Here is a 19,755-nt window from a genome sequence, read left to right as displayed (position 1 = left end):
TGTTCAGGAAATATCCATCTTGTAGGGTATTATGTCAGCTAGAACAGTCTTCTGTATGAAACATAATGGTGTGAGTTTACAGAATGATATAATTTGAGAACATGTGGAAGCTGAACACAAGCAATATGCAGTAACTTACACTACAGCAGATCAATGTGTGTACGATCAATAGCCACCATAATGCTATGAAAAGGCCAGTAACATGTTAGGTGAATGTATGATACTCTGGCAAAAACAAAATTGAATGAACATTTATTTGAGGTCAGGAGGCTGTTTTGAATAAAAGTAGTAGACTACTGATTTCATTCATACATTTAAGGGGGGATTTACTAAAACTGGAGCACTCAGAATTTGGTGCAGCTGTGCACGGTAGCCAACCAGCTTCTAATTTCAGTTTGTTAAATTAAGCTTTGGTAATAAGACCTGGACACTGATTGCTTTCTATGCAGAGCCGCATCAGATATTGCATGCTCCAGTTTTAGTAAATAACTCCAATCAGTTCTAATAGACATGCTTATTGCCCTTGGTTTTACATAGAATTTCCATTTGTGTACAGATCAGTCCCATACAATCTGCAGCCAGTTTGGGCAGAAGCAGGTTACCGTACTGGTAAGGTTTTGGATAGCTGAAGGATACCCTTTCATTGGAGGAAACTGCTATGTAGCAGCTCATTATTACATGCTGAATGTGTGTTTATGTATAGAGTAACATACGCTAACCAAATTTCTTTCATTTACCAGTTAGAATAATAAATGGTAATGATGCTATGAGTTACTACACTTTGCACACTGTGTTATATTTCCTTTTAATAGAGAAGCATGGCCAAAGATTTTTTGGACATACTTCTGGGTCACAGGGATTTACTTACTTTTGATCTACTGTGACCCAGAATAAGCCATCGGTGTAGGCAGATGACATCACAGAGCTGCTTCAGGCTCTGTAAGGATCCTGACCATATTGTCGGGATCCATCCAACCACCTGACTGACAGCTGGCTCCAGCTCTTAGCTTGCAACTGAGACCTGAAGCCAGCAGAACCCACTCCCCCTTCAGCCTGGTGCTCCAGTGAGGGGCAGAGCAGAGATGGTGACTGGCAGTCGCTGCTCTCTGCTCTGAGAGGACTGAGAACAGGTCATGTGATCGCTCAGTTCTCATGCTTAGAGCAAATAGGGAACAACTGCAGCAACAGGCAGGAGGTGAGAATGTATGTTTGTTTTTTTTATTAAACCTATACATCTTCTTTAAATAAAGGCCTTTCTCTATAAACCACTGGCCTGACAGATCTGTGATGTGGTACAAGTAATTTACTACAGTATAGTGTCCATTTTAGGACAGCATTTATTATCATGTGCCTATATATTATAACCACATGCTTCATCCAACACAATCTCATCATACATGGAAGACAAAATCATCCTGTGCTCGTGTAACTTGATTATGCATCTGATAGAGCCTCATTGTGTTTCTGATAAAAAAAAATCTCATTGTGTGTCTGACTTTGATGAAACCTCATCAAGCATATGACTAAATATTAACCAACATCTGATAAGGCTTTACCTTCTTATACATTTTCATCAATCATATGACAACATTTCAAGCTACATCTGATAAATTTCACAAACCAGAAACCATCATGCATCAAAAGAGAGAGGCTGCTCAGATGCGCAAGATGTGATAGATGACATAAAAAAGCCTTGTCTATAGTGGAAAGCAAGTATGGAACATCAGAAAACTGACTGTGCTACTTCAATCTGGGGGAAGTGCAATACATAAGACAGGAAAAAATAGATAAATTGGTATTATCTAAAGATGCTTTATGTCATTGGTATACTCCTAGCTAAAACTACTGAACAGTCAAGGTGATGCTCCTATATTGCTTCTCATTTATGGCCTGTTACAATCATTTTACATATTTTGTCCACAAGAGGGAATTGCTGCAAAGTGTTTTATTAGGAGGTATTGGGGTTGCTTTACTAAAGCAGTATAGGCCATTAGAAAATAGAATTTTCAGTTTGCACAGAAATTTTCTTTTAGCTTAGTGAATAGGGGGAAAGCTCTACTGAACTCAATCATCTAATCATATGCTAGCAAAAAATCCTGTTTTTTTTTATCCTGATTGGATATTCTTTGCTGAATACATTTTCACTACATTCACTATGCAAAGCGAAAGTTCCCTTGTAAAGTTAGCATTCCCTTTACAAAGTGAACATGCTCATTGTAACCCAATTTAGCTCACTTTTAGTAAACCCTGCTCATTATGTTCACTCTGGGACATTTTCTATTAGTTACATAGAGTAACTTGGAGTTCTAGAAGGTCCCCTAAGCTTGAAATATTAATTGCTTCAAACAGCTACTGTTGATGTAATTCAGAGGTTGAGCCAGGATATTACTGTTTTGAGTCATAAATAAATTGTACTGCTGGAAGATTTATGAGCTGCCACTGGTGTGTAGAGAGTGAACAAGTAAGTTCAGCTAGAGAAGTGAGACAGTTGCTTGAATGCTAAAGCAAGGTATTACCCTTTTCCTTTACATCAAATGAATTCTATTTCTCTTCTATAAATGAAAGTGAAGTGGCTGATGCACTGATATTGTAACATTAAATTCCAAGAAGCATCCCTGAGACTGCACTATTCGGGAGCTAAAAATAAAAGTGTTCACAGTTTATATCTTGTAAATCTAGGACTAGAGAAGAGTTAATTGCAGAACACTTTTCCTGTTTGACAGAATGTTTCTCTATGAAACTATCAATAGTAGTGCATTAAGAGTTAGTATTATGGACCAGCTCATTCTTGCACATAAACCTCAAAAGTCATTGGGGTTACCCCAACTGGAGAGTGGAAAATCTGGTGCAGCTGTGCATGATAGCCAATCAACGTCTGACTTCAGCTTGTTTATTTAAGGTTTGAAAACAACCTGGAAGTTGGTCGGTTTTTATTCCAGACTGCACCAGATTTTGCACTCCCCAGTTTTAGTAAATCAACTCCAGTATATCAATGAACAAGGAATGAGGAGCAATGTAGCATGATGGGAGAGCACAAAGCATGCAGCACCAACATGATTGTTGGTTAGGTTTCCACTAGTAGATATTTAGCAAGATTATGTCAGATGTATAAAGAGAATTTATGAAATAAAGCATGACATTTTATTTTAAAAATGTAGTATTTATCAGATAAAGGATTAAAGTCAGATGAATAATGAAGTTTTGTTATGAAAACTGATCACATGATTTCATTACATTTTATCAGATTAAGGATAAGGTTTTTCAAATGTTGGATGAACATTTATCAAAAAAAGTATGAGTTTTTGCCACATGATGGATGAAACTTAGTGAGGTGAATGATGAGGTTTTAGTTGAAGCCTAATGAAGAGGCACTGGATGCACAATGAACTTGCACTGGATGCACGATGAGGATGTGTCCAGTACATGATGAAGAATAATACTGTTCCGCAAAAGTTACTGTATACTCATGAATGTAGATTGCTAGCTAGCAGCACAGTGCCCAGGAAACTGCAGAAACCTTTTCATCTAGCAAAAACACCCAATGATGTGATCTCATATTATTACTATTATTATTATACAGGATTTATATAGCGCCAACAGTTTGCGCAGAGCTTTACAATATAAAGGGAGACAGTACAACTACAATACATTTCAGTACAGAAGGAATAGCAGGGCCCTGCTTGTAGAGATTACAATCTAAAGGAAGGGGGAGGTGGTACAAAAGGTGATAGTTGCAGGGGATGATCTGATGGAGGTGACTCAAGTACAGTTCTTAGGTGGAAGTGAGGTTTCAAAGATTGTCTAAAGGCAGACAGGGTGGGGGCTGACTGGGCATAATGGGGTAGGGAGTTCCAGAGGATGGGAGATAGGTCATGCAATGGACCTAACTTATCAAAGTACCTAAAATCCCAATACCTAGCTGTCTATGCAGGTAACATCAACCAATAGGGTTTATTCTTATTTATTACAGGTACTTACATAGTGCCATCAATTTTACACAGCATTTTACATTTATATTTGTACATGCACATCAGTCCCTAACCCTCAAGGGGTGTACAATCTAAAGTCCCTAACTAACATTCACACATACACATACTAGGGCCAATTTAGACAGGATGTCTTTGGAGTGTGGGAGGAAACCAGAGTACCCGGAAGAAACCCACTTATGCAAACTCCAGGCAAGTGGTGCCGTGGTTGGGATTTAAACCAACAACCCTAGTACTGGTAGGCAGAAGTGCTAACCATTTAGCCACTGTGCTATTTATCCTTTAATTTTCTAGCCTGTACTAAAAAAAAAAAAAAAAGAAACTGTTCGGTTCCAATAGTCCAACACAGACAACACTAAGTAGAATACTTTTATAATATATATCACTAGTGGAAGATACTTATGAGCATTTTAATGCTTGATTTGTTTTTAAACATTGTGTCTACTTACAAAGAATCCATCCTCGGAGCCAGGAAGGAAACACTCCCTTTCTAGATCTGGTTGCACAAGTTGAATTTCTCTAGTTTTTCCTTCAGACCCATAAATGATAACAGTCACTTTCAAGGCATTATTCCATGAGGAATCGGTTGCTGTTCTAATGCGCATTGTCCATATTTTGTCTATGGCGTAAGCAGAGAAGTGAAGAAATACTTTCTTTAATAAAAAAAAACATAATGGCAATAATACTGGTAATACATTAATAATAAATACTAATGATGATTATAGTATAAATGATCGCCTGAGTCTTGGGATAACTGATGTCTCTCTAAAGTTCATACCCACTTTAATTTAAAAGTACCTATATTGAAATCCAACACTTTTTTTTTTTAGTATTGGATAAAATATGGACCAGTTAAACACCTTTGCAACAAAAAGTTAGTAGTCCTTGTTCCAAAGCAAGGTAAAAACCTCTTAAACAGTTTTTACCACAGCAGGTCTCCCAACTTAAATATTCCCTCACCCCAAAGCAGGATTATCCACAAGACAATCCGAATAGGAACTTAGGGTCTTGTGGATGCCCAAGGGAAACAGTTACAAACTTCATGTTCTTGCAGTAAACTAGAGAGCTAGTATTGTTGGTAAAAGCTGTACCAGTCTATCACGTGACAATGAAGGATGTGCTTGTAGGTAGTTGGTCTCTGAATGGGGCTGTGCCAGTACAGATAATGCAAATGGGGTGGCGTTTCTGGTTCTGATGTTATCCTTACCAATGTCACCTAAAGGGCTTAAAAGGGAATGGAGAGGGGCGCCAAAGCAACTTTCTCGACTAGGCTCCATTTACTTAATCAATTGTGGCCCACATCTCCTGTTTGACTTTGGATTTCCTATCAGATTTAGTTTAAGTGACATTTTTCCACAGGACAAATAAAAGAATTAATCTTCCAAATGGTTCAAGAGCAGTAATAAAAAAGCTGACAGGCGTTTTAACACTTTCTTCCCCTTTATCCAAAATGTGCAAAACATGGCTTTAGATATACAGGGAATACCTCACAAGTATAAATTGTTGCATAGTTACATTGGACCAGCATATACCAGTGTAAGTATGCATATCTGATATCTGTCAGATCCTTGTGGAAGTGGAGAATAACTGTAGTAGCCACCGTTGTCCTTCTGGTCCATGTCATGCTGCCCTGATGTATAGTATCCACAGGGGGGTCACATGCTCAGCACAGGCACCATTCAGAGAACACTTTGCATTTTTCTCAATGACTCCCTGTAGTTACTATGCAGCTGGGCAGCTGCTCAGTATGGGACCCAGAAGACATTGAGGTTCACTGTAGTAGTCAACACTATTGCTTCCACAGGGGTTGGCCTGGCATTGAATTTGCATACTTTCATTAGCCCAAACTGGATCAATGTAACTATACAAAGAATACATGGCATTCAGCTTTAAAGATATCAACATATTTTTTTCATCATGGAATCTAAATCCCATGTCTAATTGTATGTAGCATGCATATTTTGTAGCAAAAAAATCAGATATATACACATTGATTGGCATTTCCCTATTCTTAATCAGTAAATAGTTGACATCTTCTATGCATGTACTATACTACATAGCTTTGTACCTGCAAATTCAGAAGCTGGCTTTTTGTTTCAACATTTTTCCAATATTTATAAACCAGTTATCTAGAACTTTTGGGTATACAGTTTATACTATCACCATTTAGAGTAAAAAATGAATTACATTTTAGATGCAGTTTTAAGCTAATTTTCTGCCTTTTACATGTTATATTTTCCATACCAATAGCCCCTAACATATACAGTAGATGTCTATAAGGACTAAACATATTTCATTTCCAGCCATCTCTCTATCAAGGTTTCAGCTTTATCCTCTCATAAAAGGGAGTACATTTAATGTTTGTCTTTCTTAAGTCCATTCTGAATATTGAATTTTATTTTATCACATACTCCTGTACATGGTCCCTCAACAACTTCTCAATATCTTTCTCACAACAGAAATTGAACCAGTCTACTGTTACAAAGTAAGCACCATGATCCCTTTCATATATGGGTAATAATGCAACAACAGGTACTATGCCAGTCACCAAAGGTCTAAGATATTGAAACATTGGCTTAGAAATGATTGAGATAAATTCTCTAAAGACGGGTAAAGGAAACTCTATAGTGTTTTATTCACATTTTTCTTTTTTAGCATAATGGCAAGCCACTTGGTTGGCTCTATTTCAGGGCATAGTAATAATAATATTAATAATAATAATGATAGTATTACTTGGTTCTATAATAAGGCTAGGTTAACATTTGTGCATTGCGGGAATGCATACAAAATTGTGCACATTCCTGCGACACACAAAAAAGTGTCTCCCTTTTGCAGATACTGCAGTGCAGGCTCCAATTCACCTTGCTAACGTATGTACAAAATTGTACACCAAAATGCATGGTACATTTGTACCTTGTGTTTTGTCCCATGCAATTTAAAAAAAAATTCACATGCAGTACTTTTTATTTGTTATTATTGAGCTGAATAGGCTGTCTTAAATGCTACATGCTATAACGCGCAAACCCCTGTGCGTTCATTCGCACCTGCATAGGCTTGAATAGAGCCTTATTCCTCAGGACTTTATAGATTAAATAAAGCTATTTCCACATCATCCCTACCTCTAGCAGACAGCTGTCTACTGGCCCCCTTATCACACTCTAGAGCTAATTAGTTGAAACATCAATCAAATAAGAGAATATTTCTGGAGTATAAAATAAAATCTATGCAAACAAGGGAAAAACATACAAACTGCATGCATTTAACCCCAGAACTGCTCGGTAAGAGCACTATCCAGTAAATTGCCATGTAGTCCACTTTTATTTGGAATGAAAGGAGTGTAAAGATTGCTTTTTTCAGTTTTTATTTTACATCGCATTTTAGTATTGTACATTTTTGCTATACCTCTATAAATACTTATCAATGAAAGCCTCACATGTATTTCTATTTGTATCACTCGGTCTGTTTTGTATCGTTTTGTATATGTCTAGAGACTTAAATCCCATTCATAATCAGCTTCCTTGGGGATTTTGGAAATGAACTTTAGATGACAGTGCCAGGCAATTGTAGACACCATTAAGATCTGATTACTGTATTTTATGACCAAGCGCACTAGCACTTCAGGGCCTATGCTATTTTAAATATGAAAAGTATACTTTGGAGGCTGAAGTACATTTCTGAAAAATATAAAGTTTTCTTGACTGTGTATTAATAATTTTACATTTGTTTTATTCAGAAAATTGCTGTACCTTTATATTGGTAGAGTAGAACTATGAAAAAATAAAAAATCCAGTTAAAAAGAATGTAATCCAGCTACACAGATTCCATGTGTATTCCCTAAATGTTGAATGTCAGACAAATGAAATTGTTGTTTCAGTTCAAATGCTTAAACTTTTTAGGCTAAATTACACACTTCTCAAATATATCACAAACTAAAATCCCAGTTGGTGCCTGAAAATGTTCCTATTTTGGCCTAACCCTATGTAAAAGATCATTTTTGCTTATGAGGCATAAGAATCCAAATGTGATTCAACACCAGGCTAAAATCGTAAGCTGACCATTTAAAATGCCTGGGCACATTGCATCTGAACCTGCCTTATTAACAGTAAAATACTAAGAGTCTTAAAGGCCTCCTTGAAGGAACCATTGGGGAATATTACAAGACTCATAATCTGAGTAGAATATTTTCAATTATTTTCAGGTCTGCAGTTAGACATTTCTATCATAGTAGAGGATTTCATCAATGTACACATGTTAGTTCTGTGCTTTCCTTAGAAGTGATGTGTGTTTTATTCTTTACTTCAAAATGACTTTCCATATGCTGATTCATAATGTTTGATTATCTCCTCTGGGCTGCTGCGTTTCTTACCTACAGTGTCCTCTTCCGGATTTTCCATTTCTGCAAATGAAAAGGATGAAATTAATCATCAGTCAGTTCTCCAAATGAATAATAAGATGGTAATGAGCTGAGAATTCACAACACTTTACATTATCATTAGAGAGCTGAATCATCAAGCCATTCTCTCTTCTCAGTTTTCAATGAAACACCAATTTGTCCCCTTGTAGAGGAGCAATGGCTAGGAAACACTAATCAGTGTATTTGTATTCTCTTTACATTCATTTTTTTGTCACGTGCAGTTCACTGATCAACTGCTCTCTTCTATAAATACACACATAAATGTCTATAAATAATGCTCCTAGTTTCACTTAATAATCATGTCAAATATTAAATTAAATATATAATTTAATATGGAAAAAAAGTTAAACTAGAAAACTGATCATGATGGGCATAAAGGATGATGTAACATGTCTGGGTTCAATTCATTGGGTATTTTTTAAACCCACCGCAAAGTCTGAAAATTGCAAACTTAAATCTGAAACCTATTAAAATCTATGGGGGGCAAATCTTGAAAGTCGATTCTGGACATTTTCTCTGCCCCAACCCATCAGATTATCACCTACTCTCCTCTCCTTTAGGCACACCCTGAAAACCCACCTCTTCAGGGAAGCCTACCCCACCCCCTGCTAACTTGCCGACCTCCTCCACTCTTCCTACCACTCCATCCCCCACAGCTTTCTCTTCCTGTGCCACCATCCCCTCCCTCCTAGATTGTAAGCTCGAAAGAGCAGGGCCCTCAATTCCCTCATGTTTTGCATTGTATTGGTATTGTTCTGTCCCCCTTTGTAATGTACAGCGCTGAGCGAACTATTGGCGCTTTATAAATACTGTATAATAATAATAATAATATTAGGCAAGGGATTGCAAAAACAGCATAGGGAGCTGGGCATTCTCATATGTACCAAAGTTAAACAAAAAAAAAAATGGAGCACCAAGGAGAGGTGCTGTACAGAGGATGTTCCTCCAGTCTTTTAAAGTGTAAATAGACAATGACTTTCCTAAGCCCTGTCTCTGTATATAAGAAATATAAGAAATAACACTGGCTGAGGGAACATGGAAGAAAAAGGGAAGGTTTAGCGAGTACTAAACTAACTTGCCTTAAACAGGAAGGGAGGACAAATAGAGATACCAAATCACATAATAAATAAGTTATAGTGTCCTTAAACTACCACTTAATTTCAGTGCAAACTGAAACAATAGTAACCTGATGCAGTTCAGTACAAAAAATAAAAAATACAAACAGATAGGACAGAACAGAACTGCCAGCACTTCTGCCTGGCAGTACTGAGATCATTGGTTCAAATCCCAGCAGTGACACTACCTGCCTGGAGTTTGCATGTTCTTCTTGTGCTTGCGTGGGTTTCCTCTGGGTACTCCAATTTCCTCCCACACTCCAAAGACATGCTAAGAGGTAAATTGTCCATAGTATATGTATGTATTAATGTGAGTTAGGGACCTTAGAATGTAAGCTCCTTGAAGAACTAATGTGAATGTAAACTGCTGTGTAAATTGCTGATGCTATATGAATACCAATAATAAATAAGTAAATTAAATGGTAAGAGTGCTGGAAAAGAGCACCTTGATTTAAAAAGCTAGATACTGATTGCTGGGATACACTGAGGCCTTCAGCTGCCTTTGTGCAGTGCTGGGCTTCTGGAGTGTCCCAGGATAGGTACTATAAGATTAGAGATAAGGAACACACTATACAGAAGAGCCTTGGCAAGGCAGTGTAGCTTTCACATTGCTTTGCAAATATTTGCAACTAACACCTCTATTTTTATTACATGGCATTGTTTTTTTTTTTTTTTTTTAAGAAAGTTTTGGCTGCGACACTTATTTTTTTTTTGGCCAGCAGTAATAGGCCTGAATTTAATGGTGGAAGCAGGAGCCACAGCAGATCTAAAAGCTCTCAGCTTTGGACAAAATGGCCAGGAACACAACAGTTTAATATTACAGTTTTTAAATCGTTTTCCATAGTCCCTTATTGCATTGGCAAATGTCAAAACAGAGTACTGAAAAACACTTCCAAACCACAACACTACATTCCCCAAACCACCTCCCATCACCATATCCCAATTGTATCCAAAAATACTCAAAATGTAGACTTCAGGTACTGTATGTGTTTGTTAGAAATTGGCCGGCGTCAGGAGAGTATGCATGAGGTGTCTATAATCACTTATTAACCTCCCTAGCGGTCTGATTATGTCCATATTTCTGTGCTCAAAGCGGTAAATTTTTTGCATGGAAATATGTATTTTTTTTATTGTAGGCCTGTAATTTTTAGGAATAACTCACTGAAATCTGTCCGAACAAGAGTCTAGTAAATATCCCGGGTAGGATAAAACTTGAAACACGAAATCATAAATTATAATTTAATAAATAATCATAAAAAATAATAATATAATAATAAATTTAATTCAATAATATAATCAAACCAAAAACACTGAAATTTGAAATATAGCACCAAGCTCACACATCTCTGAGCAAAGTTGCAAAATCGTTTTCAGTGTCTGATGACGGATTTCCCCCACGAATCATTATCACTCAATTCTGCAAGTAGTTCTAATTTACCATCGCTGTTCTCTAGCTGGTCTAAAACCGCTTTTGACCTAAAGGGACGCTTTTTGGACGCCATGGACTTTTCTCAGTTTCCAAGCAGAAAGAACAGTAAAAATGCAGGCAGGGCACAGGACAAAGCACTAGGGACAAAATGTATGTGAAATGGTTTGATACTGTAATGTTTTACTATGTGATTTTAGTGATTTTAGTGAATGTCACTTTTTGTCATTTTCAAATTTCCTGACGTTCCGTCCCCCGTACGTCCCGACGCTCACAGGGGACGGAACCCAGATGACAGATGCCGGCATCCGCTGGATTACATTGCTGGGGACACTGCAGGAGGGACATCGCGGGAGCGCAGGACAAGGTAAGTGATCGAGGGATCGCAGAGCAGCACCGCATGGTATTCCCGAGTGTAGCTCGGGGTTACCGCTTGTAGTACTGAAACTTTACCCCGAGCTACACTCGGGAATACCACCAGGGAGGTTAAAGTGGTTGTAAAGGCTGAAGGTTTTTTACCTTCATGCATTCTATGCATGAAGGTAAAAAACCTTCTGTGTGCAATGCCCCCACAGCCCCCCCAATACTCACCTGAGCCCCCCCCTCAACCCAGCATTGTGCACGACAGCCTCAGCTGTCCCGGCACTCCCTCTTTTCATTGGCTGAGACAGCAATGGGAGCCATTCGCTCCCACTGCTGGCAATCACAGCCATTGAGCCAAAGAGGAAAGAGTGGGGGGTAGGGCTCAGCCACGGCTCTATGTGTCTTATGGACACATAGAGCCAGGCTCAGGAGCTAGCACGTACCAGTGCCCCCATAACAAGTGGTTTGCTATTGGGGGCATTGGTCAAGAGGGAGGAGCCAGGAGCCCCAGCGGGGGACCCAATAAAAAGAGGATTTGGCTGCTCTGTTCAAAATTATTACACAGAGCAGGTAAGTGTGGCATCTTTGTAATTAACCAATTGAATACTGGGCAATTTTACACCTTCCTGCCCAGGCCATTTTTCAGGTTTCAGCGCTCTCACACTTTGAATGACAATTGCGCGGTCATACAACATTGTACCCAAACTAAAATTTTATAATTTTCTTCACACAACTAGAGCTTTCTTTTGGTGGAATTTAATCACCGCTGGGGTTTTTATTTTTTGCTAAATTACCCAAAAAAACGAAAATTTTGAAAAAAAAACACGTTTTTCTTTGTTTCTGTTATAAAAGTTTGCAAATAAATAATTATTCTTCATAAATTTAGGCCAAGATGTATTCTGCTACATGTCTTTGGTGAAAATAATCCAAATTAGGATGTATTAGGATGTATTTTTTAGTTTGTAGGAAAGTTATAGAGTTCACAATCTATGGTATAGATCTGAATATTGATCAATCCTGAAGTACTGACAGCCAATCTAATATCTTGAGGTCCAAGAATGTCAGAACAGTACAGATATCCCCCAAATGACCCCTTTTTGCAGAGTAGACAGTCCGACGTACTTCATAAGAGGCATGTTGAGTTTTTTGAAGTTGTATTTTTTTGTCATAATTTTTCGGAAAATGAAAAAATGCAAAAAATTATGTTCACTATTTTTTTTTTTACATACTGTCACCAGTGCAGTACAGCATCTTCATATAACTGGCATGGCGGTGATCAGGTACACTGACTGGTGACGGTATGAAAAAAAAAATATTTTTTTTTTATATATTTTTTTTTATATATACATTTTATCACATTTTTTTCAAGATTTTTTTTTCATATTTCACTATGTCCAAAGTAGTACAATGTTACCATAGTAACATTGTACTACTTTGGGGAAGTGATCAGTATTTATTTTTTTTTACACAATTTGCTTATAGCAAAGAATTACTTTGCTATAAGCAAGCATTTACCTGAATGACATCGATTCATTCAGGGTTTTTTTTTTTCCTGGTTTTTTTTTGTGCTTAGCTGTGATTTGGCCACAGCTAATCACATTCACAGCTAGACAGTAGTATACAATGGATGGCATGAATGAAGCCATCCATTGTATACAACTGTCATGTGACCTGCTGTGATTGGTCACAGCAGGTCACATGGTACCGGCAACAGGGCCAATACTCAGATCTGTCATGGGCTGTGTCCGAGGTACACGGCTGGTGACAGATCGCGCCGCTGCGCGACTCTGCAAGCGCGAAAGTGCGCATGTGCAGGAGGATGCCATTTGGCGTCCAACCCGGAAATGCAATACAGTTTACTGGCCACCTTTTGGCTATTGGCCGGGTGTGTATTGGTTAAAAAAACAAACCAAAACCAAACCTTAAATACCACTTTAAATAGGCCTATAAGGGTGTGGTAAAGAATAAGTATCCATGTTGCCCATGTGAAATAATAAGAACTAATAAAACTTTTCATTTTATTTTCTGGCATAGTTTTACACAGTTTGGATACAGAAGGAACATCATAAATATCAGATTTTTCCCTTTAAGTTAGTTGATAAGAGCATAAAAGTATTACTGAGCTGTTGCATGTTAGAAACCTCTGGAGTACATGAAACGGTGAGGATTTTTTCTTTTGTGTGTGCAATAATATAGTTACTTACCACTGGAAATCAGAGTTCTTTCAGTTTTCCCATCCTCTCGGTTCACATCAAACCATCTAAGTAAGAACACATAGAAATCATCCAAGCATTACAGATTTAACAGATCAAAATATGGAAAGACAGTGTAACAATGCATCTCTGTGCAAAACAATGGGTTTCATCATTTGATTGAGAGAAAATCTTTTGATTTTGAAACCTTTTCTGAGAGCTGGCAGCACAACATAATCCTGAAAAACATATCTCAGTTTGTATAAATAAACAGTATGTATAGACTACACTGAAAAAGTTCACAAACCTTATTAAACAGGGAATACAGTTAAAACTAACTTAGCTACTTTATTATAGATATTATTACTGAACTGATGAATTCAAAGTATGTGTACAGCCAAAATGTAAGCATAGGGTACTTGCTAACTAGTTGAATCACACACAGCTTCTTATAGGCAAAGCCCGATGAGAGTGCAGCATTTTTGGAAATGCATTGCCTCTGTGCTAAAAGGCAGACAAAGGCAGAGTAATCCCCATTTAGTTCAATGCTAGGAAAGAAAGACTTGCTATTCTGTTCTATTACATGAATAACAGGCAACTTTCAATGAAGAGAAATTTAGTGCAGTAACCCATAGAAATCAATCAGAATCCATCTAGTACTAGTCTGATTTTATTGAAGTAATTTCTAATTGGTGGCTGTAGGTTACTGCCCTTATTAATAAAAACTTCTACACTTTCAGGATGGGGCTTCGACCGGGGAATGGAGGAAAGTTAGGAGACATAGAGGTTGATTTATTATGATTGGCCACCATGCACAGCTGCACCAGATTTTGCACTCTCCGGTTTCAATAAATCAACCCCACAGGCTGCCAAAGAGGTGACTCTTTTTGGTGCCATTAGGATTTTTTTTTTTTAAAACTCAACATGATCACTTTAATGTAACTAATGTAAGTACCTAAATAAAACTTGGTATTATCTTCTTGCTATCCCTTTTGCCAAATAAGGGGGAAGTACTAGGAGTCAATCAAGTGAGTGGCATAGAAATGTATTGACAAAAAGCAAACTGACAGGAGCAGTGAGCCGAGGGATGACCTCATCAGTCTGCTGCTTGTCTTTCAATGTTCAATCAGCAGACTGGAGGTGCGGAGGTGACACCGCTGCATTCCTTAACTGTAACAGGGGAGTACTGTCATCGTGTACTATTTGTACACGTGTACTATGTAAATTTCAGGACTGAATGCAGTGTTTTAAATCAATTACAGATCCCTTTTATGTATTATCTATGTATTGAGATGTTTGCTGGGAGTTCAGCTGTAATTTGCGTCTCATATTTACCGGGAGTTTAGCTAAAAACCGGTGGGACCTTCAGTGAATGGCAACTGGGGTGCAAACTCAACTTTAAAAGAAAAGTGGAGGTTTGCATAAATGTTCAGTTGCCTATCTATGTCTCTGGATCTGCTGATTGTTTTTGGATAAGGTGTGCACTAAAAGTAAATGATGATTATCCATTTTGCTAGTATGAATTGTGCTATGAATTGTTCAAGACACAAAGCTCATGCAGGCCATACGCATATCAAGCTAATCATTTAATAATTAATCATTTGGATATTAGATAAATCCAACATGTATCAATCCTCTAACAAGTGTCAAACCTTTTTTGATCATCTTCAAATGAGTCCATGCATCAATTAAAGATTTTGCTTCAGCAGTTTGTAGGAAAACTAAGAGTCTTCTTTTTTTTTTAGTTTTGAAACTTGTATGTCTCTCAATATTGTAAACTATGAGTTTTTCTACCAATTGCCCAGATGAAAAGAAAAACATTGGCACAATTACTGTTTGCAGCAAGAAACAATAATTATTGTTGGTGCCGAGGTTTCTCCTCCATTTGAAAGGAATGCAAAATGGAACCAATGCTCATGGAAGCAAGGATGCTAGTGCTTTATATGTTATAAAGTCCAAAAAAGTTAAATATGAACAGAATTTGGTGGGTTGAAAAAATTGGCTTGTTTCAATAATCACTCAAGGGATATGTTTCAGCACCAATGCCATCGGGCAAACGATACAGGTGTCTCAGAGCCTGTACAAATAGACTGAAAAATAGTTTTTTCACTGTGGCTGTTAAAGCATTGAACAGCTAATCATTAGACAACATTGCATTATTGTATATTTTATTCACCATTGCATTACTGAATATTTTATCCATTAATGCACTACTCATTGCACCGCTTATGGTATCACTGTATATTCCATACTCCAATTTTTGTTATATTGTTATTTATTGTAAATGGGCCATTTATGCACTTCTGGCTGGATGCTAACTGCATTTCATTGGCTCTGTACATGTACTTTGCACAATGACAATAAAGTTGAATCTAATCTAATTAATTTTCACACAAAAGTGTCCATATTTGCATCAGTTTTTATCACAGTACAAAATGTTGTATTTAAAGAGCAACCAGATTGACTTAGACCAATTTAGCATTGGTGTTGTATTGAACAATTTTCAACATGCAATTACTGATCACATTAAAAAATCAGGGCTTGTACAGCCACCATGATAAAACCCATTCCAACAATGGAGAAACAGCACTAAGAGACCTGCCAATCCATATTTCTAGTTTATATATGATCATCATTGTGTTTATAATGTAAAGAATCGTTTGAAGTCTACATTACCATAATCAAGTTACTTCCTCCCTTTGTATTCTCTGTACTCTGAGTAAAAACGATTTGAAATAGTGACAGTTGATCAGTTCCCCTTTCCTAGAAGTGCAAATCTGCATGTTCTGCAATGTAATTTTGTGTTTTCCTCTACTATCAATCAGTGTCCCTCACTTGCCTTGGGCAAGAAAATATGATGCAATTTTTCTGTCCTGGAATTAAAGTCCTCAGCTTAGTGTTGAATAAATTTCTTCTGACAAGAAGTTTTACATTGAACACGGCTGACTTCATTAGGTTTACATCTCTCGCGATGCGTCTCACAAACCCTGACAGCAGATAAGAAACCGCCTTCAATTGACCATTTAACATCTAAATATAACCCACTGACTTCGAGTCTTTCTTCACATGCAGGGGACTCAGCAAGGCAAATGTGTAGCTGGTGCTATCAATTATTATTTTTATGATTTTTTTTACAGACAGTAATGGAAATATTAATCTACAACAGCAAGACGTGCAGTAGTTCTGCAGCCAAAACAGTGAAATTAAAATTCATGTTGTCATATGACAATCTTGTAGAAAAATGGTACAAATGTCAGTATAATTAGATTTTCTGTGCTATTTCTCTGCCCCACGCAGTAAAATAACACTGACAAGCCAGTCACATATCTCCTTATACTGACACTAAAGATTTGGATCATTTTCTCAAGGAGCTGTGTTAACCTGGTGCTACCAGGCACTCTGGAAACTTGGGGAACTTAACGTGCTGAAAAAAAAAGTAAATTATAAATTTGTTAGCAAGACAGAGAAAGGAAAACAAATATTTTTTATTTATTACAGGTATTTGTATAGTGCCGTCAATTTAGCTTTACATATTATATATTGTACATTCACATTGGTCTTTGCCTTTAAGGAGCTTACAATCTAAGGCCCCTAACTCATATTCATACATACACATACTAGGGACAATCTAGACAGGAGCCAGTTAACCTACTAGCACGTCTTTGGAGGAAACTCACACAGGCACAAGGAAGACATGCAAACTCTTTGCAGGTAGTGCCCTGGTTGGGAATCAAACTGATAACTTTAGTGCTACCAGTACAAGTGCTAACCTCTTAGCCACAGTGCTGCCTAATAGCACACATGCATATCATATGGGTTAGTAAGGGGTTAAAATCCACAGGGATGGCATATCACCAGATAAGGAAGACAAGGCCCACCATGCTAACTTATCTCAGTAACCTTTTATACAGGGTTTCCATCTTTAAAGCTAAATTTCATGGAGATACAATACAATTATGGGAGCTGATTTAATTACCGAATGATCTATATTTTGTCTATCCATACCTGAAATTTAAACAGCTCCTTCACATAGCACCGCATGGTAGATACAGCAATGTCTTTGCTCTATCCCTGGCTTGCTTACTAAACAGTGAAAGAGCAGCAGACCAACTCTTTCTTCTACCAGTTTCTTGTTAAACATTTCCACAGAGCACCCCTGATTGGCTCCCAGTCCTGTCCCTTCCACTCCCAGTCTGAATGCTGTTATAAGAGCCTGATATAAAGTCAAATTCAGGTACTAGCTGCATTTAAAAAAAAATCATAATACATAGTGTGGGGTAGATCAGGCATCAGTATATTTTACTGCTATCCATATCCTTCATTAGATATTACATAGTCACATAGTTAGTCTGGCTGAAAAAAGAAAAAAGTCCATCCAGTTCAACCATAAAAAAAAAATTATAATCCTACACTCACAATTGATCTAGAGGAAGGCAAAAAACCCAGCAAAGCATGATCCAATTTGCTCCTGCAGGGGAAAAAATTCCTTCCTGATCCCCCGAGAGACAATTGGATATTCCCTGGATCAACGTTACCTATAAATGTCAGTAATCAGTTATATTCTGTGTATCCAAGAAAGAATCCAGGCCTTTTTACCTGATCGCTGTGATAGCCTCTAATTGGCTGTCACAGTGATCAGTCACTGTAAAGCCACCCCCCCCCCCCCCCCCCCCGTTTTCTCTCTCTGAATAGAGGAGGTAGATACATTGTATCTCTCTCTGTCCTTTCAGAGAAAAAAAAAATACAATAAATAAATGAATATATAAAAAAATATAAAAAAAACCTAGATCAAGGTTTGATCTAGGTCTGTGCCAGGGTTAGTGTTTTGGTCAAGGTCAGGGTCAAAGGTCAGGGTCTGTTTTTTGGGGTTTTTTGCTTTGTTTTTAAATTAGTATCAGTGTCAGTTAGTGACAGAATAAAAAAAAAAGCAAATTGTGCACTATGGTTTCTGAGCTGTACTACGGACACAAAGAATAACTAACATACACACATGTGGTATCGTTGCCATTGTCAGGAGCAGGAGAAATTACTTTGGGTTGTTCTTTAGTGGTAGGTTATGGTAGTAGCAAGAAATGTACAGATAAATTTAAAAAAGGTGTTTTTACTATATTGGGACAGTTTTCCTTTGGTAATGTAAAAAAAAAAATCAGGAGATATTCATTACCATTTACCACCAAATGAAAGCCTAATTTGTCCTGAAAAAAACAAGGTATAGTACACCAGGATACACAGTGTAGTTGTGATGATATGTATGGTTTTGCTAACACATATCAAAGTTGCAAAATTGTGCTTAGGCGTTAAGATTTGTTTTACCCTTAGGCGCGAAGGGGTTAAAGCAATCCACTACGTTAGCCAGAACCAACTCTTGAGGGAGTCTATTCCACATTTTCATAGCTCTTACTGTGAAGAAACCTTTCCATATTTGGAGATTACATTTCTTTTCCTCCAGACGTAAAGAGTGCGCCCTTATCCTCTGTGATGACCTCAAGGTGAATAGTTCTACACCGAGTTCACTATGTGAACCACTGATGTATTTATACATGTTGATCATATCCCCCCTAAATCTCCTCTTCTCAAGAGAGAATAAATTCAGTTCCTCTAATCTTTCCTCATAGCTTAGCTCCTCCATGTCTGTTATCAGTTTGGTTGCCCTTCTCTGTACTTTCTCCAGCTCCCAGTGTTCTTTTTGCGAATTGCCCAAAACTGAACTGCATATTCCAGATGAGATCTTACTAATGATTTGTACAGGGGTAGAATGATATCTCTCTCTCTCTGGAGTCTATACCTCTTTTAATACAAGAGAGGATTTTGCTTGCTTTAGCTTGGCATTGCATTCCATTAGTAAGCTTGTGATCTACCAGAACTCCCAGATCCTTCTCCACCATTGATTCCCCCAATTGTACCCCCCTATTATGTATGATGCATGCATATTCTTAGCCCCCAAGTGCATAACCTTACATTTATCAACATTAAACCTCATTTGCCACATAGTTGCCCAATTAAACAGTGCATTGAGGTCGGCTTGCAAGTTGGAGACATCCTGTAAGGACGTTATTCCACTGCACAGCTTGGTGTCATCTGCAAAGACTGAAATAGTATTTGTAATCCCAGACCCTATACCATTTGTAAATATATTAAAAAGTAAGGGTCCAAACACTGAACCTTGGGGTACACCACTGACAACCCTAGACCGTTTAGAGTATGAATCATTAATTACTGCTCTCTGAATACAATCTTTTAGCCAGTTTTCTAGCCATTT

The 19,755-nt window shown here is 37.6% G+C and overlaps 1 protein-coding gene across 1 annotated transcript in view; it reads right to left on the bottom strand.

Annotated features, from left to right (window-relative positions):
- The window catches only part of LOC149461351 (lipoxygenase homology domain-containing protein 1-like), a 392,516-nt gene that overhangs the window by 178,703 nt on the left and 194,058 nt on the right, over positions 1-19,755 (bottom strand). Inside the window, exons 29-31 of the mRNA XM_089678445.1 lie at positions 13,509-13,564; positions 8,353-8,382; positions 4,436-4,605 (exon numbers count right to left, since the gene is read on the bottom strand). Of these exons, the coding sequence (XP_089534571.1) occupies positions 4,436-4,605; positions 8,353-8,382; positions 13,509-13,564 (256 nt within the window). The remainder of the gene's footprint in view (positions 1-4,435; positions 4,606-8,352; positions 8,383-13,508; positions 13,565-19,755) is intronic.

The sequence above is a fragment of the Staurois parvus genome, unplaced genomic scaffold (assembly GCF_062004578.1).
Source record: "Staurois parvus isolate SC_StPar_1 unplaced genomic scaffold, SC_StPar_1.0 ptg000205l, whole genome shotgun sequence".
In the NCBI taxonomy this organism is placed as follows: domain Eukaryota; kingdom Metazoa; phylum Chordata; class Amphibia; order Anura; family Ranidae; genus Staurois; species Staurois parvus.
The sequence above is the reverse complement of the archived record's forward strand: the minus strand, read 5'-3'. Positions and strand labels throughout refer to the sequence as shown.